We start from the raw sequence: 26,906 nt of genomic DNA, 5'->3' as shown, positions 1-26,906 counted from the left end.
GGGATTCAAGTGCTGTTCACCCCCCACAGGGGTGGTGAACGGTAGGGCATTTGGAAGTGCAATGGAACAGAGGGGCTGAGGGGCACAAGTGCCTAGTTTGTGTTATAAATTACGGGAAGAGGGGAAGAAGGCAAGAGTATGGGGTTGAGGGGGAAATGGACACAGCCATGACAAATGGCACAGCGGACTCTATGGGCTAAATGGCCTAATTCTGCTCTTATGTCTTATGGTCTACGGCATCACAAATAGACAGAGTGGCAGAAAAGGCATTTAGGACACTCGCCTTCAATTGCCAGGGCATTTGGGACATTATGTTACAGTTATACAAGTTCTTGGTGAGGTTGCACTTGTACCGTGTACCGTTTGGGTCACTTTGTTACACGAAAGAGATGGTTAAACACAAAAGAGTTCAGGCAAGATTTAAGACCTTTTTAAGGGTAGTGAAGGGAAAAGGATGGCAGCAGTGATAGGGGACTCTCTAGTTAGTGTGTCACAGGCGATTCTGTGGATGCATAAAAGCACGGATGGTAGTTTGCCTCCCAGGTGCCAGGGTCCGGGATGTTTCAGATCGCATCCATGATATCCTGAAGTGGGAAGGAAAACAGCCAGAGCTCGTGGTACATATTGGTACCAACGACATAAGCAGGAAAGGGAAGTCCTGAAAAAAAGGGGAGGAAGTCCTCTCCGGGCGGAAATGGCATCAGAGGGGCATTACCAAAGTCTCCCCCGCGCGCTGGCTATTTGTGAGCCGGTTTGCCTGCGCAGAAAGTGGGTCGCCACAATGCGCTCTTTATTCTGCATTCTGGTATTGTTTTACCTTGCACTACTTCAGTGCACTGTGTAACGAATTGACCTGTATGGACAGTCTGCCAGTCCAAGGAAAAAGACCTAACCTGGCCAACCTCTCCTTACCACTCCGGCCTTCTGGTCCTGAAACTGCAATTGGAATTGAATACAGCACAGTACAAGCCCTTTGGCTCATGTTATGCTGACCTTTTAACCTATTTCTAAAATCAATCTAACCCTTCCCTCTTGCATAGTCCCCCATTTATTACTGTCACTGTACTTTGGTACAATGCAGAATAAAGCGTAACGGTTACAGAGAAAGTGCAGTGCAGGTAAACAAGGTGCAAAATCATAACAAGGCAGATGAAGTCAAGGGTCAATTTTATCACTGTAGGGAACCATTCAGTAGTCTGATAATGTAGGTTTTTACAAATAGAATGAAGTGAGGCATTTTATGTTCGAGGAAAACTGTAACACATTTTATTGAACTTCAATACCCAAACACAAAAGTGCACATTATGTAATTACATCAAACCAGCCTCTTAAAGTGAAACCCAACTCAATGCCAGTGGGTGTGAATTATGTAAATTTCTCCCAGTTACATTATCCTACACAGGCCCCCACAGAATTAATTAAAACTGGCATTGTGAGCCTGTCTGGAGCGTGGACGAGCCGCCCGGCTCAGGTCCCTGTTGCACGGCTGGAGGAACAGCAGGTGCCTCTGGCTCGCCCGTGGTGTGCAGACACGCTCATGGTCACATTGTGACACCAGGGGGATGGCAACGGAATACTCCAAATCTTGGTGCGCCGGTTTAAGGCCATCTACCGAAATACATTTAGGTCTACCCCTCTTATCTATGATAAGAGTCTTTTCTCTCTGTTCCAAAATGCGGAATGGACCATTGTAAGGGGGCCTAAAGGGATGTTGCTTTGCAGCATGGCAGATAGAAACAAACGAGGCAGAATGTAGGTCAACAGGAACCCAAGAGTGCTGTATGCCATAATGGAGGTAGGAATAAGTGAAAAGGAATTGAATTTACTGAGGAGGGTGGAATGCTGTTGAAGCCGAGCAGGAATGAAATCACCTGGCACTCGTAACGATTGTCCATATACCAACTCAGCCACGGACTCCTGCGGGTCCCCTTTTGGAGCTGTGCTGAGCTCCAGCAGGGCCCATGGGAGACGATCTCATTATCAGTCAGGGAAGCCCTCAAGAGCAGCTTTTAAGGACAGTGAAACCCCTCACGGGTGATATGCCGTAGTGTGATGTAGCCTAACACCAAGCTTCTGGGCCATCGCAGCCCAGAGGTCTGATGTGAACTAGGGGCCACCCTCAGAGGAAATATCAGATGGGGTGCCAAATCAAGCAACCGAGGTGCCGAAGAATATACAAGCTACGTCTACGTTGTTGTCGATACTAAGGGGATGAACTCTGGCCAACTGGTGGTACAGTCCACCACAGTAAGGAGGTGTGTGAAACATGGACTGGGGGGAAGAGAACCAACAAGGTTGACAATGACATAGTCAAACAGTCGCTCAGGGACCTCAAAAGATGTCGATGGCTCCTGGACACAACGTTTAACTTTCTGCCCACTGGCACTCCTCACGGGTTGCAGTCCAATCGCGCAAGTCCTTTCTAAGGCCATGCCACACAAACTTTAGTGCAACCAGTTTCTGTGAGGCCTTCCAGCCTGAATGTGAGAGGCCACATATAGAGTTAAAAACATTCCACATCCAGCTATGAGGTGAGAGAAACCCCAGCTTCCCCAAACTTAATGTCCCACGACTGCTGTTCACTAAATAGCTGGGTGGGCTGCTATGCCAGCTTAGTCAACCCCTATGTGTATGGCCTCAAGGGCTAGCCATGAGAGGCAACTGGTCACAGCATTGTTCTTCCCCTTGATATGCTGTATATCAGTTGTGAAATTTGATACGTAGGCCAGGTGGTGGTGTAGGAGACCAAGGGTCTGATATTTTAGCCATCATGTACACAAGGGGTTTGTGGTGAACAAACGCTGTGAAATGGTGACCCTCTAGAAGAAAACTAAAATGGCAGACAGCAAGATAGAGACCGAGAAGGTCATGGTCAAACATGGTGTACTTCCTTTCAGGGGTCAGAGGTGCCGGCTGAAGAAGATGAAGTGACTGCCACACGTCTCCGATCATCTGCTTGTGGACAGCAGCCACGGCATTGTCTGAGGCACCATTTGTAATGGCTACAGGTGGTTTGGGGAGCAGGTGTGCCAGTAGGGTCATGTTGGAAAGAGCTTGTTTGGTCATCAAATGCCCTGGTCTTGTCTGCTGACCAGTCCAGCAAGTGATTAGGGATAATGCCTTTAAGCACACTACACAGGGGAAGCACAAGTTCAGCAGCTTGCGGAATGAAGTAGTGATAGAAATTCACTATACGTAAAACCTCCTGCAGCTTTCTTTAGTAGTGTGGGGTAGATGGAAATCCATAATAGCGACTGCTTTAGATGGGAGGGGTTTTGCAACTTCTGCGGAGATGTGATGGCTGAGAAAGTCAATGGCTGACAACCCAACCTGGTACTTAGCAGGGTTAATTGAATTGAATTGAATGATCTTTATTGACATTATACATAGATACAATGAAACTCTGTTTGGCTTCCACTCAGGCAATCAAACAAAGCAGTAGATAAAAACAAGACAGTAATAGAAAAACAGCACTAAATAGATAAGTAGCAGAAAATAAGTTGCAGCAGCACCAGAATATCACAGTAATGCACAAAGTGCTGTTAGTGCAAGCATTTGAGTCCTTGTGTGTGCTCACAGTTTCAGTCATTGTTCTGTGGGAGTGGTGTGATGGAGGCCACAGCTCTGGGGTAGAAGCTGTTCCTCAGTCCATCTGTTCTGGCTTTTAGTGTCCTGAACCTTTTGCTGGACAGCAGCGGGTCAAGCAGGGAGTGGCCGGGGTGTGCTGATGCTTTCCTCCTGAGTCTGCTGGAATAGATGGTGTCCAGTCCTGGGAGCTCCATCCTGACAATTCGCTGGGCCGCCTTCACCCGCGATGCGAGTCTTGTGGCTCAGTGGCCGCGCAACTGGCATACCACACTATGGCACTGTTGGTCAGGATGGTTTCAATTGTGCTTCTGTAGAAGTTAAGCAACAGATTTTGTGGGAGCTTGGCCACGTTGGCTTAAGCATTCAAAAAGTGTGCGGAGATGAATAAAGTGTTCAGACTTGGATGTACTACCGACGAGTATGTCATCCAGGTAAACAAAAAGAAAATCTAGTTCTTTTAATACAGAATCCATCAGCCACTGGAAGGTCTGTGCTGCATTTTTTTTACTGCAAACAGCATGCATAGAAACCCAGAGACCAAATGGAGTTATCACAGCCACTTTGGGAAGGCCCACCCAACACAGTCACCTGATGGCAGCCCCAACTAAATCAACTTTGGGAAATATTAACTTCATAGCCAAACATGCCGAAAAGTCTTGGATGTGTAGGACCGCGAAATGATCAGGGGGTGGTGGCCTCATTAAGTGAGGCCCAGGGGCTATGACCAGCGTACAATGCCAAGAAGGAGCTAGATAGATATCTGATGGATAGGGGAATCAAGGGATATGGGGACAAGGCAGGGACTGGGTATTGATAGTGAATGATCAGCCATGATCTCAGAATGGCGGTGCAGACTCGAGGGGCCAAATGGTCTACTTCTGCACCTATTGTCTATTGTCTTCCATGTTGGCAAACTCAGCCTTCGCGGTTGCCAACTCTTCTGGGTCCAGTCTACGCACACAAGCATGGACTGGCATGCCAGTGCAGAAATGTGGTGCTCGACCCCATGTTTTATGACTATAGTGGAGAATGTGGGCTTGGTGAGGTTTAGGAAATTACACAGCAGTTGAGTAAATTCACATGCAGCAGTGTATACACTTGATAGAGTCGTTGTGGGTAACAACCCAAAGGCTTAGACCTACACAAGCTGACCGTTAAAATTGACTAACAGTCCTTGGGCACACAGGAAATCTGCTCTGAGCAGAGGTCTAGCCACTTTAGTCAGGATGAAGTCCCCCGTGTAACTTCGCCCACTGAAACAGAGTGTCACCTGTCGTGTCCTGTAAATCAAGATCCTGCTGCTGTTGGCAGCCTCCAGCCAGGCTTTGTTGCTTTGCCTTCTCATCAATAGGTGATGCTGGCAGCACACTCACTTGAGCACCCACGTCACACAGGAACCATTGCCCTGAAAGGGTGTCCATAATGAACAGATGACCCTGGCAGCTGAAACCCATGGCGTTCAGACCTCTGATGTCCCAATGTGCCGGCACTGTTGAAGCTGCAAGGCTGTTGGCACTTCCTAGAGTTCATACCAAAGCAAACGTGGTAAAAACAGACCTGGCATTGTCTGTTTCTCAGCTGTGAGCATCCTTAGGTTAGGGATCTTGCTGACCGGGCTTATTGAGGCAGAGAAAAGAGGAGGAATTATGCACCTCTGCCTGGCCAAGTGCAGAATATCAGCCACTTTAGCAAGCTCCCTATAGTCTTTCACAGGTGCATTAGCAAGAGCTATGATCTTGAACTAAGAACTTGATCAGGCATTTGCTGCATGAAGAGCTATTTAAAAATAAAACAAGGATGGTGATTTCCCAGGAGAGAAAGCACATGGTCTATTAGCTCTGACGGTTTTGCATTGCTGAGGCTGGGCAAGAGAGTAACTGTTTTGGCGAGCTCAGACTCCTTTAGTCCAAAGGTCGGTAAAAGGTGAATTTTAAGAACATAAGAAATGGGAGCAGGTGCAGCTCATCTGGCCCGTCAAGCCTGCTTTGCCATTCAATAAGATCATGGCCGATCTAGCCATGGGCTCATTTTCTACCTACCTGCCTTTTCCCCATAACCCTTAATTCTCCTACTATGCGAAAATCTATCCAGCCTTGTCTTAAGTATATTTACTGAAGTAGCCTCCACTGCTTCATGGGGCAGAGATCAATCCTCCACAGACAGGTCCCTGCTCAGGGCTGAGATGATGAAATTTCTCATTAACAATGCAATGAATCATCAAAAACTTTGACAAACTCCTACAGATGTGTGGTGGAGAGTATACTGACTGGTTGCATCACAACCTGGCATGCCCTTGAACAGAAAATCCTACAAAAACTAGTAGATACATCCCAGTACATCACGGGTAAAGCCCTCCCCACCATTGAGAAAATCTACACGAAGCGCTGTTACAAGAAAGCAGTATCCATCATCCGGGACCCCCACCAGCCAGCTCATTCTCTCTTCTTGCTGCTGCCATCAGGAGGGAGGTACACAAGCCTCAGAACCACACCACCAGGTTCAGGAAGTTATTACCCCTCAACCATCAGTCTCTTGAACTAGAGGGGATAATTTCACTCAACTTCACTTGCCCCATCACTGAACAGTTCCCACAACATATGGACTCTTTTTCAAAGACTTCATCTCATATTCTCTCTCTCTTTCTATATACATGTATAGTGCAGTTTGTTGTCTTTTGCACACAGGTCATACATCTTGTTATGTGTGGATTGTCATTGATTCTATTGTGTTTCTGCATATTTACTGCGAATGCCTACAAGAAACTGAGTCTCATATATGTACATCGAAAATTAATGTACTGTGAATTTGAACTCTGTGATAAGTGGAGGCTCACCCCTGGTGCCTGCGGAGATAGAATTCTCCCTGGACAGATCACCACCCAGGGCCGAGATGACGAAATTTCACATGGCCAATGCAGAGAATACCCTTATCAGTGGCAGATGCACTTTCAGAATCTATACAGATCAGTGAGTTTGCTCCACGTAGTCAGATGTGAAGCATCAAAGGCTTGTGGGCTGTAAGGAGAAAATGCTGGCACTCACCATCTCTTAACTGCTGAATGCAGTGAAGTAGGCTAGATAGAGTCTCCTGGCATCTGTCCAGTGCCTCCTCTCGCTCACATTCCCGCTGACAACTGAGAGTATCTGTGAATAAAAACAATTCTTATTTACTGAGGAAGCCAGCCATGAGCACAACCTTGGAACGGAAGGTGGACTGAGGTCAGCTCCCACAGTTCCAATAGGAGTGCAGAGGTCTGGATTTTAACTCCATTTCCCAGACAAAAAAAGTTCCTTCAAATAGCAATCGATGAGATGGGTGACATGACCATGCTGGAGTAAACAGCAGTCACAACATGATACACAATATCTGTACCGGAGGACCACAATTAAACAATCTGGAAGGGTGTGAGAAACAGCTTCTCATACGTTTCAACCATCTGAACATGAGTGATATCAACTGTTCATTACATCTCCAGCAGATGGAAGCTTAATATTGGCAGATAATCTCCAATCAAAACTTTCCAAAGATATCTTGTCAAAATACGGCCTCATGAGCCAGTTGATCTTTCACAAACGGAATATAATAATGTCTAAATCGGACTGTCAACAGGAAGCAGGAACTGTCAGGGCACCGCAGTAGCATAGCGGTCAGCACAACACTATTACACCTTGGAGCATCTGAATTCAGAATTCAATTCTGATACTGTATGCAAGTACGCTCCCCTTGTGATTGCGTGGGTTTCCTCCGGCTGCTCTGGTTTCCTCCCAAAGACGTACCAGTTAGTATGTTTGGTAATTGGTCATTGTAACTTGTCTCACGAATAGGCTAGAAGGGCCGAAACAGCCTGTTCTGCACTGTATCTCTAATCCTCTGAATGGTCTGGTCTGCTGGGCAGGTCTCTCAGTGTTGTAATCAGTAAAACATTACACACAGTAATTTGCTCCTCACTGCCTCAGTAAGGAATTTGGTCTCACCCTACCACAGATATTCCCTTCTTTCCCCCATTCTTCCCTCACCTTATCTGCTAATGAAAACAAATGTGTTTTTTCTTGTTCTTTGTTCTGATGAAGGGTCACAGAGTTATAGAACACTATAACACAGAAACATGTCCTTCAGCCCATCTAGTCTACACTGAACCATTAATCTGCCTACTCCCATCAACCTGCACCCAGACCACACCTCTCCCTTCCATGTACCTATCCAAATTTTTCTTACACTTTGAAAATGAACCCACACCCACCACTTCCACTGGCAGCTCGTTCCACACTTTCACCATCCCGAGTGAAGAAATTCCCCCTCACGTTCCCCTTAAACATTTCACCTTTCAACCTTAACCCACATTAACCCACAGTTTGCATTTACTCTATCTATACCCCTCATAATTTTGTACACCTCTATCAAATCTCTTAATCTTCTATGTTCCAAGGAACAAAGTCTTAACCTTTTCAAATCTTTCTCTAAAACTCAGGTTCTCCAGTCCTGGCAATATCTTTGTAAATTTTCTCTGTACTATTTCAATCTTATTTATATCTTTCCTGTAGGTAGATGACCAAAACTGCACACAAAATTCCAAATTAGACGTCACCAACATCTTATACAATTTCAACATCCCAAATCCCACAATCAATACTTTAATCTATGAAGGCCAATGTGCCAAAATTTTTCTTTATGACCCTATCTACCTGTGACGCCACTTTCAATGAATTATGGGCCTGTATTCCTAGATCTCTTTGTTCTACCACACTCCCCAGTGCCCTACCGTTCACTGTGTAAGACCTACCCTGGTTGGTCCTACTGAAATGCAGCACCTTGCACTTGTCTGCATTTAATTCCATCTGCCATTTTTCAGCCCACTTCACCAGCTGGTCTTGATCCTGTTGCAAGCTGGTAGAATTTCTCACTGTCCACTACACCCCGAATCTTGGTGTCATCTGCAAAGTTGGTGATCCGGTTTACCACGTTACCATCCAGATTATTAATATGGGCCCAGCATTGATTTCTGCAGTGCACCACTAGTCACAAGAATCCAGTCAAAGAGCAAAAAATCTATCACTACTCTCTGGCTTCTCCCATGAAGGCAATGTCAAATCCAATTTACAACCTCATTCTGAATGCCATGTAGCTGAACCTTCTTAACTAATATCCCATGTGGGACCTTATCAAAGACTTTGCTAAAGTCTTGGACCTGAAACATCAGTTCTTTTCCGCTTTCTACTGGTGAGCATTTGCAGCATTGTTTGCTTTTAATGACAATCTGTAAAGAACATACCGATGGAATTGAGCAGAGAGTCTGTGTACATGTACTGGTTGATGCACTGGTACAGATCAGAGATGTGGTCTAATCGCTCTTCAATCTCCGCGTTACTCACAGATGGAAACTGTGAATGGAACTGCACCATAAGCTAAGGGAAATAGCTCAAAGGGTTGAAATTGCTGCACCTCCCATCTTCACTTCAGCACAATCACAACTTTTGAACCAGGATTTACAATGGAAAAAGTAGCAGTGTTGATATTAAATACAATCCACTGAAAAGAGACTTAAGAGGCACAGCCAGCCAGCCAAAGACTTTTCCCAAGTGGGCATAATTTAGAGGCACAGACTCAGTGCACAACCAGATACTTTTCCTAAATGACTCATACAAGAGGGCATAATTTTAAGGTGACTGGAGAAGAGCATAGGAGGGATGTCAGAAGTGAGTTTTTTTTTACACAAGAGAGAATGGAACACATTGCCAGGGATGATGGTACAGGTGGATACATTTTGGACATTTAAGAGACTCAAACGGGTAACACGGAAGATAGAAAAGTAGAGGGCTATGTATGAGGGAAGAGTTAGATTGTTCTTGGAGTGGGTTAAAAGGACAGTACAGCATCGTTGTTGGCTGAAGGGCCTGCACTGTACTGCTCTGTTTTATAGTGTAGCTGTGCCTGCAGATTGTGAAGAATCGATGGATTCGGTCTTCAAGGATTTAAAAGGTTCATAAATAGGAAAGGTTTGAGAGGGATATAAGCCAAACACAGACAAACGGGACTAGACTAGTTAGGACTCTTGGTCAGCATGGACGGTGATGTGAAGGGCCTGTTTCTGAGTTGTGATTCTCTGGTGAAAGGATACGGCTGACTGGATCCTTTCCATGAAGTGGGTCCTCCCCTGAATGGTAACGGCTTTGCTCTTGAACACTTTGTCCCACAAGCTGGAGAACAAAAGAAATCAAACAACACCTGAAATAAAAGTCTACTCTGTGGTGCAAACACAAGGAAATTTGCAGATGCTGGAAATTCAAACAACACATACAAAATGCTGGTGGGGAGTGGGGAGCACCAGAGGAAGATGGAGAACAGGCAGAGTGATGGGCAGAGAGAGAGAGAGAAAAAACAAACAACTAAATACGTCAGGGATAGGGTAAGAAGGGGAGGAGGGGCATTAACAGAAGTTAGAGAAGTCAATGTTCATGCCATCAGGTTGGAGGCTACCCAGCCGGTATATAAGGTGTTGTTCCTCCTACCTGAGTGCTCCTCTGGTGCTTCCCCCCCACCTTTCTCCCGAGGCCTCCCGTCCCATGATCCTTTCCCTTCTCTAGCACTGTATCCCTTTTGCCAATCACCTTTCCAGCTCTCAGCTTCACCCCACCCCCTCTGGTCTTCTCCTATTCTTTTGCATTTCCCCCCTCCCCCCCCACAACCTTCAAATCTCTTAGTATCTTTCCTTTCAGTTAGTCCTGACGAAGGGTCTCGGCCCGAAATATCGACAGTGCTTCTCCTTATAGATGCTGCCTGGCCTGCTGTGTTCTACCAGCATTTTGTGTGCGTTGTTTCTACTCTGTGGTGTCAGATTCTCTTATAAAAGGAATTAGAGGAGGCTGGTGACAGTGATGTGATTGGAATCAAGGAAAGAGCTTCAGCCCAGAGAAGTAATCCTCTCCCTTCCCTTGCTCATCCATCTATTTACTCACTCACTAGCTAATGGCAAGGGTTGCAAAGTGAAACCCAGCTCTCTATACAGAGAACAACACACACAAAATGCTGGTGGAACACAGCAGGTTAGGCAGCATCTATAAGGAGAAGCGCTGTCGACGTTTCAGGCCGTGACCCTTAGTCTATACAGAGTCTATTATTACCAGGTAGACAACACTGAGAGGGGCATACAATGGGGGAAGTATTTAACAGAGGCAAATGGGGGGGGGGGGGGGGGCGGAGACACACAAAAGGAGAAGTATTTGACAGTGGAATTAACAAACATTCCTGAAGATGCCGGGGAGTACTGTTGCGGACAACGTGCTTACCGTGTGTTTCGGCTGCGTTGCTTTCTCCATGTTGCTGGAAGCTGCAGTGAAGACCTGTGGAAGTTTAGGAATGCGTTACTCTTCCGATGGTTGTAATGTAATTGTGCCAAAAGGAACATTCTGTTAAATTCTCAAACTAGAAATGAAGCAAATGATCGAAGCTCACCTCACAATTCCCACTGGAACAAAATCCCCATCATGAGTGCAGGTCACCTCCCCAACTGCCATTGAAACAAAATCTACCTCACGAATGAAGCTCACCTCCCCAATTCCCATTGGAAAAAAATCCCCATTACTTTTCCCTCAGTTCCCTCCATCACCTCCAAGTCCTCTACACTCATTCCTATCCCTTTACTTCCTGAAGAGCCACTCAGCCCTTTGAGTCTGCTATCCCACATGACTGATCTTTTGGCTCAGCACCACTTTCAACAGTGACCCCACATACGTTCATTCTCTTGATATCTATAGAAACTACTGATCTGCAAAGCTTCTCTACCTTCCGTAGGGAGAACATTCTTCTCATCTCTGTCCCGAGAGCGTAGGCTCTTGTTCTCAACACCCCAGCCCAAAGTCTGCCTCTTCTATGACAAGGTCCTGTGGAATTCTATGAGTTTCACTTGTACAGGTTAAGTGTAATTTAAAACTTCTTACCTGCTTGTTTGAAGCGTGATTACTCTGGGGATCTCCACAATAGAGATGTCAGTCTGCAGCTCGTCCCCTTTGCAAACACTTGCCTTCGGTGGCTCTTTAGTACTTTTCTCAGTTTGCTGCTTAACAAGAGGAAATGGTGCAGCGGAACCGGTGTCTGGGTCTGCAGGGGTCTGTACTTGGCCTCGGAATGTCCTCAGGGTGGGGTTTACAGAGAGGATTCCATCTCCTGACCTTTGAACTGGATGCTGTGCGGCTATGACTCCCTGTGCTCGTGGCCGTCTTTGCAAAGAGCACTGAGGAGCATGTCCTGCAATGGACCACCTCCTCCCCACCTGCTCGGTTTTGTATGGAGCTTTCAACGCAACAGCCACCGGTTTCCTGGAGGAGGCAGAATGCGCTGTAGTCCTCTTCCCGTTGAGCCCATCTGCCAGACCACTCCGTGAAGGTACCACCCGAGTACCCACCTTTACACTGGCTGACCCATGAGTAATGCCTGGTGAATCGCTCCTGGCCACCTTTGTTGAGCTTCTGTCCATCACCGTGGTGCTGCTTGCAGGACTGCCCACATGCATCAGCTCTGCCTCCAGCCTTCTGCTGTGTGTCTGTCGTATTCGAAAGGCTTTAGCTAGTGCTTTATTCAACACTTCCAGCTCCTGCAGCTCATCTCTACCACAGACCTGTCCTGTAATAGAACATGAAGGGAATGTGAGCTGAGTTCTACATCCAGGCTTAGATTTTACAGATTCAAATTCATTAGACAGACAGTATCTCTTTCCTAGGGTTGAAATGTCTAATACCAGAGGGCATGCATTTAAGGTGAGAGAGGGTAACTTCAAAAGAGATGTGATGGGCAAGCTTTCTCTGCACAGACAAAGTGGGTATCTGGAATGCTCTGCCTCGGGTGGCAGTAGAGGCAGAAACAGAGACTTTTAAGAAACGTTTAGACAGGCACATGAATGTGAGGAAAATGGGAGGATGTGGAGGCAGAAGGGATTAGTTTAGTTGGCCATTCACAGAACACTGTGGGCCAAGGGGTCTGTTCCTATGCTGTACCATTCTATGGTCTATTTATTTACCACATGTACAATGAAACGCGCAGTGAAATGCACTGTTTATGTTAACAACCAACACAATCTGAGAATGTGCCAACAGGTAGGCCTCACATTCTGGCGCCAACATAACATGCCCACAGAAGAACAACAGTAAAATAGGCCCCTTTCCTCGCACCCACCCAGCCACACAGACAGACGACACAGTCCTCAAGCACAAGACATGCCACCTCCAGACTTTCACTAAACTTGGAAACTCACAGATATTCAGCCTCCGGTTTTTTCAAAAGCATAAACACAAGAGATTTTACAGATGCTGGAAATCCAGAGGAACACACACAGAGTGCTGGAAGAACTCATCAGGCCAGGCAGCATCTATGGAAACGAAGACAGTTGACATTTTAGGCCAAGAGCCTTCATCAGGACTGAAAAGTAATGGGGAAGAAGCCAGAACAAGAAGGTGGGGGGAGAAGGGGAAGCAGTACAGGCTAGAAGGTGACAGGTGAAGCCAGATGGGTGGGGAATTGCATGCTGTGTCCTGTACGTCCACACTGATACTGAAGGGAATGGGGGCTTGTTGTCCTGTAAAGCAAGAATCTACCTTTAGTCTGGAGGTTTGGTCTGGGGGCTTTTCTGTTACTGTGTAGTTTGGGAAATAACTGCAGGCAGACTAATTTAGGCTTAAACACTTCCAGTTTACAGGAGATGGTGGGGGGGGGCTGAAGGGAGGGGGAGCGGTGATTATGTATAGGAACCCCTGTTCCCCAGAATTGGTTTTACATCTGCTGATGTCCCCTCAATCCTGACCTTGGGTGCTGTCTGTGTGGAGTTTGTACGTTTTCCCTGATGGGCTTCCACCAATGATTCAGCTTCTCCCACAGCGCAAAGGTGTGTGTGTTGCTGGGTTAACTGGCTGCTGTCAGTTAAGTTGCGAGAATAAAATGTGGAATTTAATGTAAGATGAGTGTAAATGGGTGTTGATGGTCAGCATGGATGCAATGGGTCAAAAGGCCTGTGCCTCTCTATCTGTAAATCAACGCAACCAACAGCCTAAGTGAGAGTGTAGGTGTTCACCCAAACAAATGCATGGAAATTGTTAACTGTTGTCCCCTTCTGTGAGGATAGAGACTCTAAGAAGGGAATAGACCCAGTGAGAGCACAGGGAACCCTGGAGGCCATCCCACACACACACCTACTCTGACCCATGACCCAGGCATTCAGTCCAAAACAAGAATTAACTCCTTACAGCACAACATCTGTAAAATTATCAAGCTGATAGAAGTGCTTAACAATCAACCACAGATCAGTTTCCAATGCAACAGGGGAGAGATTTCATAGGAACCTGAGGGGAAAAATTACAATCAGGTTTAATATCACCAGAATATGTTGAGAAATTTGTTGTTTTGCAGCAGCAGTACACTGCAATACACAATTAAAAACTATAAATTACATTGGGCTGGAAGGGCCTGTTAATGCGCCATACCTCTAACTACAGGCTCTTTGTGCTAATCACTTAACATACTCTGAGATCACCTCCCATGTAACGCTCCAGTTTTCTTTCACCCATGTGCCAATCCAAGAGTTTCTTAAATGTCCCTAATGTACCTACCTCTACCACCACCCCTGCAGCACGTTCATGCACCCACCACTCTGTGTGTAAACAGTGCCAGCAACCCAAGTTCAATCATCTGTTAAGAATTTGTACTTTCTCCCCGTGATCATGTGGGTTTTCTCTGGGTGTTCCAGTTTCCAAACACATACTGATAAGGATTAAAAAACACAAAATGCTGGCAGAACTCAGCAGGCCAGACAGCATCTATAGGAGGAGGTAGTGACGATGTTTTGGGCTGAAACCCTTCATCAGGAGTGAAGAAACATGGGATGGTTGGGGGGGGGGGAAATAAGAAGTGGGGGGAGGGATGAAGTAGAGAGCTGGGAAGTGATAGGCTGAAGGGAAATGGGCTGGGGGAAGGTGGAAAATTATGGGAAATAAAAGAGAAAGGAAGGTAGGGCTGCGGGGAGATTATAGTGAGGGGGGGAAAGAGAAAGGGAACCAGACTAAAATTATAGATAGGGATGGGGTAAGGGGGGGGGGCAGGGGTATCAACGGAGGTCAGTGAGTTTAATGTTCATGCCAGCAGGTGGGAGGGTACCTAGGCCAGGAGATAAGGTGTTGCTCCATCAACCTGCATGTGGCCTCATCTTGACGGTAGAGGAGGCCATGGACAGACATATCGGAGTGGGAGTGGTCTGTGGAATTGAAGTGTGTGGCCACAGGGAGATCCTGTCACTGCTGGAGGACTGAGCACCAGTGTTCGGCGAAACGGTCTCCCAGTCTGCAGCGGTTCTCCCCAATGTATAAATGGCCACATTGGGAGCACCGGATACAGTATATCACCCCAGTTGACTCGCAGGTGAAGTGGTGCCTCACCTGAAAGGACTGTCTGGAGCCTGGGATGGTGGTGAGGGAAGAAGTGTGGGGGCAGGTGTGTTTTTTATTTATTTTCAGCATCTGCAGATTCACTCGTGTTGCTGATAAGGATTAGTACGTTGTGGGTTTCCCCCACACAGCCTCGGACTGTGTTGGTCATTGATGCAAATGATGCATTTCGTTGTTCATTTTGATATATGTGACAAATAAAGCTAATTTTATTTTAATTTTTATCTTAAAGATTAATCTTAAACCTAAATTTCTGCCCTACCAGAGCTCTCTGAATGTTCTTCCGTCTTGTTGGTGGCAACTCCTTCCTTTTTGAGGATGTCTGCAGCATGGCCCTTCCTGGGAATAAACATGAAGAATCCCTCAGTGACAGGATACTGTAACTCTGACAACACACAGTCTGCGACACAACACACTACTCTCCACTGGCTAGTCCTTCGGGAGGACTACAATGTAATGTTGAGGTTTTAGAAGAAATTGTACAGACCACACTTGGAATATTGTGAGCAGTTTCGTGTTCTTTATTGAAGAAAACGTGCTGACATTGGAGAGGGTCCAGAGGAAGTTCAGGACAATGATACCAGGAATGAAAGGGTTAACATATGGGTGTCCAATCACAAACAAGAGAAAGTCTGCCTATGCTGGAAATCCGAGCAACACACACAAAACGCTGGAGGAACTCAGCAGGCCAGATAGCATCTCTGGAAAAAGTAGTCGACGTTTTGGCCTATAACGTTGACAGTACTCGTTTCCTAAATGCTGCCTGACCTGCTGAATTCCTCCAGCATTTTGTGTGTGTTTCAACATGAGGAGCGTTTGCTCTGGGATGGGGGTTTAGAGGATGTGGAGTTGGAGGGAATGGGGAGAGGATTCGGGGCTGGAGGTTTAGAGGGTGAGGACGGGGGGGGGGGGGGGGGGGTGAATAGAGAGGGAAAGGAGCAAGGGGGTGGGGAGGGGAGAGGATGGGAGGAGTGGAGGGTGTTGACAGAGGTGCAGAAGATAGTTAGCGATTTGGAGGTGGAGGGGAGTGCGGGTGTTGTGTGTGGAGAGGAAGCTCATGGTCGGAATTCCTGTGGTTACCGAACAACACGGGGTTGGGCGGTCACTAAGGACTGACAGTGGGTGTGTTTGTACCGGAAACACTAACCCGGGTTGGACGGTCCCGCTCCACCGTCCCCGATTCTCCCGGAGCCGCCGCTCCTCGTCGCCGCTTCGCTTCGCCACCTCAGCCAGCGCCCGGCTCAGCCTGTCGAACAGAGGAGCGTCAGTGCCGGGCTGATGAGGGAGCGCCGCGAGTGTCCATGCGGGTGGGGATTGAGGGAGCACCGCGTGCCCGTGCGAGTGGGGGATCAATGAGGAAGCGCCGTGAGTGCCCGTGCGAGTGGGGGATCAATGAGGGAGCGCCGTGAGTGCCCGTGCGGGTGGGGAATTGATGAGGGAGCGTCGCGGGTGTCCATGCGGGTGGGGGATTGATGAGGGAGCGTCGCGGGTGTCCATGCGGGTGGGGATTGAGGGAGCACCGCGAGTGCCCGTGCGAGTGGGGGATCAATGAGGGAGCGCCGCGAGTTTCAGTGCGAATGGGGGATCAATGAGGGAGCGCCGTGAGTGCCCGTGTGGGTGGGGGATTGATGAGGGAGCGTCGCGGGTGTCCATGAGTGAGGGGATTAATGAGGGAGCGCCGCGAGTGTCCATGCGGGTGGGGATTGAGGGAGCACCGCGAGTGCCCGTGCGAATGGGAGATCAATGAGGGAGCGCCGTGAGTGCCCGTGCGGGTGGGGGATTGATGAGGGAGCGTCGCGGATGTCTATGTGGGTGAGGGGATTAATGAGGGAGCGCCGCGGGTGTCCATGTGGTGAGGGGATCAATGAGGGAGCGTCGCGATACCTCAGCGCGCTGCCGGCAGGCAACATGGCGGCACCGTGTCCCGGCATGCACCGCAGCCGCTGCGGCCCCGCCTCGCGCGGTAATTTCCGGTATTGGTGCCTTGGCCCCGCAAACCAACCGGGGGGCGGGTCAGCCAGAGATCGGCGCCTGGTCAGATCTTTCCGATGATTTTAAATTCCCCCCTGGCCCTCATTATCTTATTTTCACTGTGGACGTCCAGTTCCAATACACCGCCATCCCCCACCAGAAGGCGTCAAAGCTCTCCGTTTCTTTCTGGACACCAGAACCAACGAGTTACCCTTCAGAACCACTCTCCTCCGTCTATCCTCACCCTCCATTGGCTCCTCCTCACTTCCTTCAAACTAAAGGTGTAGCCAAGGGAAATCACTTGCGTGGGTCCTAGCTATGCCTGCCTTTTTGTCCACTATGTGGAACAGTCTGTTCCAAGCCTACGCTGGTGTCCATCACCCACTTTTCCTATGCTATACCGACGACTGCTTTGGTGCTGTTTCCTGCACCCACGCGGAGCTAGTTGACTTCATCAACCTTGCCTCCAATTTCCACCCTGTCCTCAAATGCACCTGGCCCTTTTCTGACACCTCCCTCCCCTTTCTTAACTTTACTATGTTTATTTCTGGAGACAGCTTATCTACTGATGTCTATTATAAACCCACGGGCTCTTAAAGCTACCTGGAGTACACCTCATCCCACCCTGCCTCATCCCCTTCTTTCAATTCCTCTGTCTCCTCCACATTTGCTCTCAGGATGAGGCTTTTCATTCTAGAATGAAAGGAGATGTCCTTTTTCAAAGAAAGGGGCTTCCCTTCGTCCACCATCAACACTACCTTCAACTGCATCTCTTCCATTTCAAGCACATCTGCTCTTACTCCATTCTCCCACCACTCTGCCATGCATAGGGTTCCTCTTGTCCTCACCTACCACCCCACCAGCCTCCTCGTCCATCACATAACTCTCTGCAACTTCCATCATCTCCAACTGGATCCCACCACCAATCACATCTTTGCCTACCCCCTCCCCACTTTTTCTTTCCACAGGAATCACTCCATATATGACTTCTTTCTCCTTTTGTCCCTCCCCACTGATCTCCCTCTTGGCACTTATGTTTGCAAGCGGAACAAGTGCTACACCTGCCCCTACACCTCCTCCCTCTCTACCATTCAGGGCACCAAACAGTCCTTCCAGGTGAGACGACACTTCACCCATGAGTCTGTAGGGGTCATATACTGTATCCAGTGTTCCCAGTATGGCCTCCTGTATATCAGTGAGACCCAACACAGATTGAGAGACAGCTTCACCGAGCACCTACGCTCCGTCCACCAGAAGAAGCGGGATCTCCCAGTGGCCACCCATTTTAATTCCACTTCCCACTCCCATTCCATTCCAATATGTCAATCCATGGCCATTTTCCTTTCTACCATGGCCTTCTGTCTTCTATCAGACTCCCCCTTCTCCAGCCCTGTATCTCTTTCACCAATCAACTTCCCAGCTCTTTACTTCATCCCTCCCCCTTCCAGTTTCACCTATCATCTGGTGTTTCTCCCCCCCCCCCCAACCTTTTAAATCTACTCCTCATCTTCTTTTCTCCAAGCCTGCTGAAGGGTGTCGACCCGAAACGTCAACGGTACTTCTCCCTATAGATGCTGCCTGGCCTGCTGCGTTCCACCAGCATTTTGTGTGTGTTGCTTGAATTTCCAGCATCTGCAGATTTCCTTGTGTTTACATACTTAAGTCACTCAGTTATTTTTTTTTTCTCTCTCCTGTCTTTGGCATTTACCCATTCTTTGTAAACTCTATCTAGGCTAATAGAACTTCCATCCAATTGATAGCTTTTGATTCTCATTAACATATTCAAATGACATTCACCTAAACGGTTCCTCAGCTTGTTTTTGAGTTGATTCATTAGGCTAAAACCTCACTCAAGTCTGCACTAGATGCAAGAAAAGTTCCCAAATAATCCTTCCAGGTGAGGCAACACTTGAACTGTGAGTCTGTTAGGGTCATCTACTGTTTCCGGTGCTCCTGGTGTTACAATTTCTCCAGCATCATTTTCTATCGGTCCTATATCTACTCTCACCTGTCTTTTACTCTTTATATACTTGAAAAAGCTTTTAGTATCCTCTTTGATATTATTTGCTAGCTTCCTTTCATAATTTATCTTTTCCCTCTTAATGACCTTCTTAGTTTCCTTTTGTAAGCTTTTAAAAACTTCCCAATCCTCTGTCTTCCCACTAATTTTTGCTTCCTTGTATGCCCTCTGCTTTGCTTTTACTTTGGCTTTGACTTCTCTTGTCGGCCACGGTTGCATCCTTTTTCCATTCAAAAATTTCTTCTTTTTTGGAATATCTCTGTCTTGCACCTTCCTCACTTCTCACATAAACTCCAGCCACTGCTGCTCTGCTGTCCTTCCCACTAGTGTCCCTTTCCAGTCAACCTTGGCCAGTTCCTCTCTCATGTCACTGTAATTTCCTTTACTCCACTGAAATACCAACACATTGTATTTCGGCTTCTCTTTCTCAAATTTCACAGTGAACTCAATCATGTTATGATCACTGCCTCCTAAGGGTTCCTTCGCCTCAATCTCTCTAATCTCCTCAGGTTCATTACACAATACCCAATCCAGTACAGCCAATCCCCTAGCGGGTTGAACAACAAGCTATTCTAAAAAGGCATCTCGTAGACATTCTACAAATTCTCTCTCTTGAGATCCAGTGCTGACCTGATTTTTCCCAATCCACTTGCATGTTAAAATCCCCCACAATTATCATAACACTGCCCTTCTGGCAAGCCTTTTCTATTTCCTGTTGTAATTTGTATTCTACATCACTGCAGCTGTTTGGAGGCCTGTAGATAACTGCCATCAGGGTCCTTTTACCCCTGCGATTTCTTAGCTCAACCCATAAAGATTCTGTACCTTCCAATCCTATGTCACCTCTTTCTAATGATTTAATATAATTTCTTACCAATAAAGCCATGCCACCCTCTCTACCTACCTGCCTATCCTTCCAATACACCTTATATCATTGGATGTTCAGCTCTCAGAGATGTGCATCCTTTAGCCACATCTCAGTGAAGGCCACAATATCATACCTGCCAATCTGTAGCTGTATGACAAGATCATCCACCTTATTCCTTATGCTGCGTGCATTTAAGTATAACACCTTAGGTCCAGTATTTAGTACTTTCTGCTTTGATTTCACTGTAACTTTATTGCACTGCAACTCATCCCAGTGGCTTCAAATTTGCCCCATCACCTGCCTGTCCTTCCTGACATCTTTACTGCTCACTACCTTAGATTTATTTCTGTTTCTCCCCCTCTTCCGCTCTATTGTTCCGGTTCCCATCCCCCTGCCAAATTAGTTTAAACCCTCCCTAACAGCTCTATTAAACCTTCCTGCCAGGATATTTGTCCTCTTTGGGTTCAGATAAAACCCATCCTTTTTGAACAGGTCATACTTCCACCAGAAGAGATCCCAATGATCCCAGAATCTGAAGCCCTGCCCCCTGCACCAGTCTCTCAGCCACGCATTCATCTGCCTGATCCTATTATTCTTGCCCTTGCTAGCACTTGGCACAGGTGGCAATCCTGAGATTACTACCCTGGATGTCCTGTTTCTCAGCTCCCTTCCTAACTCCCTGAAATCTCTCTTCAGGACCTCCTCCCTTTTCCTGTCTGTGTCATTGGTACCAACATGTACCAAGAGAGCTGGCTGCTCGCCCTCTCCCTTCACAATATTCTGGACCCGATCTGAGACATCCCGTACCCTGGCACCTGGGAGGCAACACACCATGCGGGTATCTCTATCAGGCTCACAGAATCTCCTGTCTGTTCCCCTGTCTATGGAATCCACTGTGACTACCACATTCCTCTTCTCTCTCCTTCCCTCCTGCACAACATCGCCAGGCTCAGTGACAGAGACCCGGTCACCATGGCCGTCCCGTCAGGTCATCCCCCTCAACAGCATCCAAAATGATATACTTGTTGCTGAGAGGGGCAGCCACAGGGGTGCTCTCCACTATCCAGGCATTTCCCTTCCTTCTGCTGACAGTCACTCAGTTTTCTGACCCCTGTAGCCTAGGGATGACTACCTCGCTGTAGCTCCTGTCTATCACCTCTTCACTTTCCTTAATAAGCAGTAGGTTGCAGCTCCAGATCCCTAACATGGTCTCCGAGGAGCTGAATCTCGGTTCACCTGGTGCAGATGTGGCTATCAGGGAGGCTGGAGGTCTCCCAGGATTCCCACATCTGACACCCTGATCAAAGTACTAACCCTGCAGACATGCTACCTAATTCTACAGGAGTGAAACAAGGAAAAATAAGTCTACTCACCCATTTGCCTCGCCAAACACACAAACATTTTAAACCGTTAGATGTGTGAGACCTGCTGTTCCTCCGTCTGTCCAGGCCGATTCACCAAGGTGGAAAAAAAGAGTTGGTGCCTCACTCTTCCTCTTCCTGTTACCGCCTAAGCCCGTTGAGCCAAAGCCCTACACTCTGCTGCCACTCACTCCGCTGCCCGCTGTATAGGGTTGTCTTCTTTTTAAACTTTCCGTGCTGTCCTGTCTATGTCACGCGCCTGTGCAGTCTCACCCTTCTTGTACTTGAAGAAGTTTTTAAAAAAACTGCCTTCCTTCAGAATTTAGCTCTCACACCGCCCTTCTTGTTCCGATCCAAAAATGGAAGAGAAAAAAAATAAACAAGTAAATCAATTACTGTATACGTATATTGAATAGTTTAAGAATCATGCAAAAATAGAAATAATATACATTTAAGAAGTGAAGTAGTGTCCAGGAGTTCAATGTCCATTTAGGAATCTGATAGCAGAGGGGAAGAAGCTGTTCCTGAATCACTGAGTGTGTGCCTTTAGGATTCTGTACCTCCTACCTGACTGTAACAGTGAGAAAAGGGCATGCCCTGGGTGCTGGGGATCCTTAATAATGAATGCTGCCTTTCTGGAGACACCGCTGCTTGAAGATGTTTTTGGATCGGGATAAGAAAGGCTAGTACCCAAGATAGAGCCGAGTAAATTTACAACCTTCTGCAGCTTTCGGTCCTGTGCGGTAGCCACCTCCCCCCCACCCATCCCCCCCCCCCCCCCATACCAGACAGTGATACATCCTGTCAGAATGCTTTCCACAGTACATCTATAGAAGTTTTTGAGTGTATTGTTGACGTACTAAATCTCTTCAAGCTCCTAATAAAGCTGTCGTGCCTTCTTTATGACTACATCGATATGTTGGGACCAGGTTAGATCCTCAGATATCTTGACAGCCAGGAACTTGAAACTGCTCACCCTCTCCACCTCTGATCCCTCTATGAGGATTGGCATGTGTTCCTTCATCTTACACTTCCTGAAGTCCACAATCAGCTCTTTCATCTTACTGACGTTGAGTGCCAGGTTGTTGCTGCAACACCACTCCACTAGTTGGCATATCTCACTCCTGCACATCCTCTCGTCACCACCTGAGATTCTACCAACAATGGTTGTATCATCAGCAAATTTATAGATGGTATTTGAGCTATGCCTATCCATGTGGTCATGTGTATATAGAGAATAGAGCAGTGAGCTAAGCACACACTTCTGAGGTGTGCCAGTGTTGATCGTCAGCGAGGAGGGTATGTTATCACCAACCTGCACAGATTGTGGTCTTCCGGTTAGGAAGTCGAAGCTCCAAATGTAGAGGGAGGTACAGAGGCTCAGGTTCTGCAACTTATCAATCAGGATTGTGGGAACGATGGTATTAAATGCTGAGCTCTAGTCAATGAACAGCATCCTGACGTAGGTGTTTGTGTTCTCCAGGTGGTCTAAAGCCATGTAGAGAGCCATTGAGATTGCGTCTGCTGTTGATCTATTGTGAGAGGCAAATTGAACTGACAAGAACCCATGAACACTACATCACTGTATTTTTTTCCTCTTATTTTGCACTAATTACTTTAAAAATTTTATTGTATTTTATATATACTTATTGTAATTTATAGTTGTTTTATTATTATGTATTGCAATGTACTGCCACAAAACAACACATTTATTTCACGACATATGCCAGTGATCTTAAACCTGATTCTGATTCAAATTCTGAACACGTGTTTTATCAATGAGTGAGCTGGGATAGGGTGTTAAAGTCTTAACACATGATGTGGGGCACTGGTAATGCTCTATAACTGCTCACTGAAGTCACGGTAGAGGCATTTCAAAGCTTGATGCAGAGATCAGTTCTCACCGAGACAAGCTTACTCAACACTAAAGAGCTGGTCGCAAATGGTGTAGGTTGGGGTGAATCTCAGTCAGAAAACGTAAGTGAAGTTTCTGGAGCCATTGGTTACACCAGATATTCACTTTGCCAGATCTTGTTGCAACAACAGAAAGCGGCAGCTGAGTAATTTCCTGGTGCTCGAGAGAACAGGAGCTCTGAAGAGTGAATGGCGAACATGATAAGTGTTGGTCTTTGGCGTGAGGAATGTTTCTGCTGGGAATGTGAATCTGGAGTTTGCTGCAGGTAGCAACCAAACAACTCCGAATTTAAGGATTTCATCTGATGTAAAACTCCATAATTTCATGGTTCAAGCGGTAAGTTTAAAAACAACAGGAAAGGAAAGGACAGGAACTGCTTCCAAATATTTAAGAAGGTGGAAGAAGTAAAATTCACAAGACTAAATCAAAGTTTGCTAAAATATAAAGATAAATATTTTCAGAAGTGTTTATTGAGTGAAGTATTAAAGGAAATGGAGGGAATTTATTTTTAGATGTGTTCAATCAATTATAGTAACTTATTTAGTTGTGGTTCCTGCTTGAGAGGACTATTAAGATGATTTCATTTGTTTGAACGTTCTGTTGTGTTAATTTTCCTTCAATTTTATTGATTGTCGTCCCTGCCTTATGCAATAGGACCACTTAGGATTCCTCAATTAACAATACATTTCACCCTTTGAGCTAACAAATTGATTGATTGATTGATAGACAGTGCGGAAGGGGTCTTTCTGGCCATTTGAGCCGTGCTGACCATTAACCTCCCCCCCCCCCCCCAATTTAATCCTAGCCTGATCACGGGACAACTTACAATGATGAATTAACATACCACCCGGTACATCTTTGGACGATGGGAGGAAACCAGAGCACCCGGAGAAAATCCACGCAGTCACAGGGAAATGCACTAACTCCTTACAGCAGTGATGGGTCACTGGTACTGAGTGGGTTAGTCAGTGACAAACAAGGAAAGCACACCTCTCTTTGCTCAGCCGAGCAGGAGCAGCAGGAACCCATAGTGATCAGGAAATACAGAGAAACACACACAAAGGGCTCTGTGCAAAATATCGATTGTACTCTTTTCCATAGATGCTGAGCTCCTCCAGCATTTTGTGTGCATTGCTTGGAGTTCCAGCATCTGCAGATTTTCTCTTGTAGGCAATGCAAAGATCCTTGTTTGAATGAGGTGAGTGGTGGAACAGCCACCAGTTCATCACTGGCACGATGGAAACACAGTAAATAGATTGTTTGCGTTAGAAGCTGCTATCATATTGTGTGTCTTCATGGTTCAGATCAACATAGAACATAGAATATAAAATGTAGGACATAGAACATTATGGCACAGTATAGGCCCTTCAGCCCACAATGAAGCACTGGACTTTATAAATTTACTCTGAAAAATCTAACCCTTTCCTTCTACACAGCCTGGAACCCTCCAGTTTTCTAAAATCCATGTGCCTATCTAAGATTCCCTTAAATGTCCCGAATGAATCTGCCTCTACCACCACCCCTGGCAGGATGTTCTACACCCCCACCACAATCTGTCTAAAAACACTACTTCTGAAATCTCACCTATACTTTCCTCCAATCACCTTAAAATGATGCCCCCTGCTGTTAGCCATTTCCACCCTGGGAAAAAGTCTCTGGATATCTCTGGTTATCCACTCAGTCTATGCCTCCTATCATCTTGTACTCCTCTAACAACTCACCTCTCATTGTCCTTCTCTCCAACAACAAAATCCCTAGCTCGCTCAACCTTTATCTTGTGGTCCACACTTTCCATCAGTCACTGTGTCTGTTGTCCATCTTCTGGACCAAGACTACAGTAGTGTTCAGACATGGGTAGCATTCTCAGGATTGCTGCCAGTACTACGTGATAGTGATGGTAAGAATTGGAGGAGATGGCAGTTGAATGTGTGGCTGAGGAGTTGGTGCAAGGGGCAGGGCTTTAGATTTTTGGACCATTGGGATCTCTTCTGGGGAAGGTGGGACCTGTACAGATCGGATGGGTTGCACCTGAACTCGAGGGGAGCAATATCCTTGCAGGTAGGTTTGCTAGCATGGTTCAGGAGGGCTTAAACTAATTTGCAAGGGGGATGGGACCTGGAGCGATAGAGCAGTGAAAGAAGTGCATGGAGTAAAGCCAGATCTAACATATAGAGAGGCTTTGAGGAAAAGGCAGCAGAATAAAGGGTATAGAGGTAGTAAGATAGAAGGGATAAAGTGTGTGTACTTCAATGCAAGAAGCATCAGGAACAAAAGTAATGAACTGAGAGCTTGGATACATACATGGAATTATGATGTAGTGGCTATTACAGAGACTTGGCTGGCACCAGGGCAGGAATGGATTCTCAATATTCCTGAATTTCAGTGCTTTAAAAGGGATAGAGAGGAGGGAAAAAGGGGAGGAGGGATGGCATTACTGGTCAGGGATACTATTACAGCTACAGAAAGGGTGGGTAATGTAGCAGGATCCTCTTTTGAGTCAGTATGGGTGGAAGTCAGGAACAGGAAGGGAGCAGTTACTCTACTGGGGGTATTCTATAGGCACCCTGGTAGCAGCAGAGATAGCGAGGAGCAGATTGGGAGGAAGATTTTGGAAAGGTGCAAAAATAACAGGGTTGTTATCATGGGTGACTTTAACTTCCCTAATATTGATTGACACCTGATTAGTTCCAATGGTTTAGATGGGGCAGAGTTTATTAACTGTGTCCAGGATGGATTCCTGTCACAGTATGTTGACAGGCTGACCAGGGGGAATGCCATACTAGATCTAGTATTAGGTAATGAACCAGGTCAGGTCACAGATCTGTCAGTGGGTGAGCATCTGGGGGACAGTGATCCGCACTCCCTGGCCTTTAGCATTATCACGGAAAAGGATAGAATCAGAGAGTTTAGGAAAATTTTTAATTGGGGAAGGGCAAATTATGAGGCTATGAGGCTAGAACTTGTGGGTGTGAATTGGGATGATGTTTTTGCTGGGAAATGTACTATGGACATGTGGTCGATGTTTAAGGATCTCTTGCAGGATGTTAGGGATAAATTTTTCCCGGTGAGGAAGATAAAGAATGGTAGGGTGAAGGAACCATGGGTGACAAGTGAAGTGGAAAATCTAGTCAGGTGGAAGAAGGTAGCATACGTGAGGTTTAGGAAGCAAGGATCAGATGGGTCTATTGAGGAATATAGGGTAGTAAGAAAGGAGCTTAAGGAGGGGCTGAGAAGAGCAAGAAGGGGGTATGAGAAGGCCTTGCCGAGTAGGGTAAAGGAAAACCCCAAGGCATTTTTCAATTATGTGAAGAACAAAAGGAAGACAGGAGTGAAGATAGGACCGATTAGAGATAAAAGTGGGTTGATGTGCCTGGAGGCTGTGGAAGTGAGCGAGGTCCTCAATGAATACTTCTCTTCGGTATTCACCACTGAGAGGGAACTTGATGACGGTGAGGACAATATGAGGGAGGTTGATGTTCTGGAGCATGTTGATATTAAGGGAGAGGAGGTGTTGGAGTTGTTAAAATACATTAGGACGGATAAGTCCCCAAGGCCTGATGGAATATTCCCCAGGCTGCTCCACGAGGCGAGGGAAGAGATTGCTGAACCTCTGGCTAGGATCCTTATGTCCTCGTTTTCCACGGGAATGGTACCGGAGGATTGGAGGGAGGCGAATGTTGTCCCCTTGTTCAAAAAAAGGTAGTAGGGATAGTCTGGGTAATTATAGACCAGTGAGCCTTACATCTGCGGTGGGAAAGCT

The 26,906-nt window shown here is 46.7% G+C and overlaps 2 protein-coding genes across 3 annotated transcripts in view; one reads left to right on the top strand and one right to left on the bottom strand.

Annotated features, from left to right (window-relative positions):
• Positions 1-21,990, bottom strand: part of LOC132398993 (tubulin epsilon and delta complex protein 2) — a 31,254-nt gene extending 9,264 nt beyond the window's left edge. Inside the window, exons 1-9 of one of the 2 annotated variants that reach the window (XM_059978833.1) lie at positions 16,896-21,990; positions 16,159-16,257; positions 15,274-15,350; positions 11,523-12,204; positions 10,872-10,925; positions 9,704-9,782; positions 8,858-8,978; positions 6,630-6,731; positions 1,255-3,896 (exon numbers count right to left, since the gene is read on the bottom strand). In XM_059978833.1, coding sequence (XP_059834816.1) covers positions 3,874-3,896; positions 6,630-6,731; positions 8,858-8,978; positions 9,704-9,782; positions 10,872-10,925; positions 11,523-12,204; positions 15,274-15,350; positions 16,159-16,257; positions 16,896-16,942 — 1,284 coding nt within the window. In that variant the 5' untranslated portion in view covers positions 16,943-21,990 and the 3' untranslated portion in view covers positions 1,255-3,873. Of the gene's footprint in view, positions 1-1,254; positions 3,897-6,629; positions 6,732-8,857; positions 8,979-9,703; positions 9,783-10,871; positions 10,926-11,522; positions 12,205-15,273; positions 15,351-16,158; positions 16,258-16,895 lie in introns of those variants that run through there. The other variant, XM_059978832.1, reaches the window with a different exon arrangement.
• LOC132398992 (ankyrin-repeat and fibronectin type III domain-containing 1-like) overlaps positions 16,252-26,906 on the top strand; it is a 755,630-nt gene continuing 744,975 nt past the window's right edge. Inside the window, exon 1 of the mRNA XM_059978830.1 lies at positions 16,252-16,376. The gene's annotated coding sequence lies outside the window, so the exon portion shown is untranslated. The remainder of the gene's footprint in view (positions 16,377-26,906) is intronic.

The sequence above is a fragment of the Hypanus sabinus genome, chromosome 9 (genome assembly GCF_030144855.1).
Source record: "Hypanus sabinus isolate sHypSab1 chromosome 9, sHypSab1.hap1, whole genome shotgun sequence".
NCBI classification, from domain to species: Eukaryota; Metazoa; Chordata; class Chondrichthyes; order Myliobatiformes; family Dasyatidae; genus Hypanus; species Hypanus sabinus.
The sequence above is the reverse complement of the archived record's forward strand: the minus strand, read 5'-3'. Positions and strand labels throughout refer to the sequence as shown.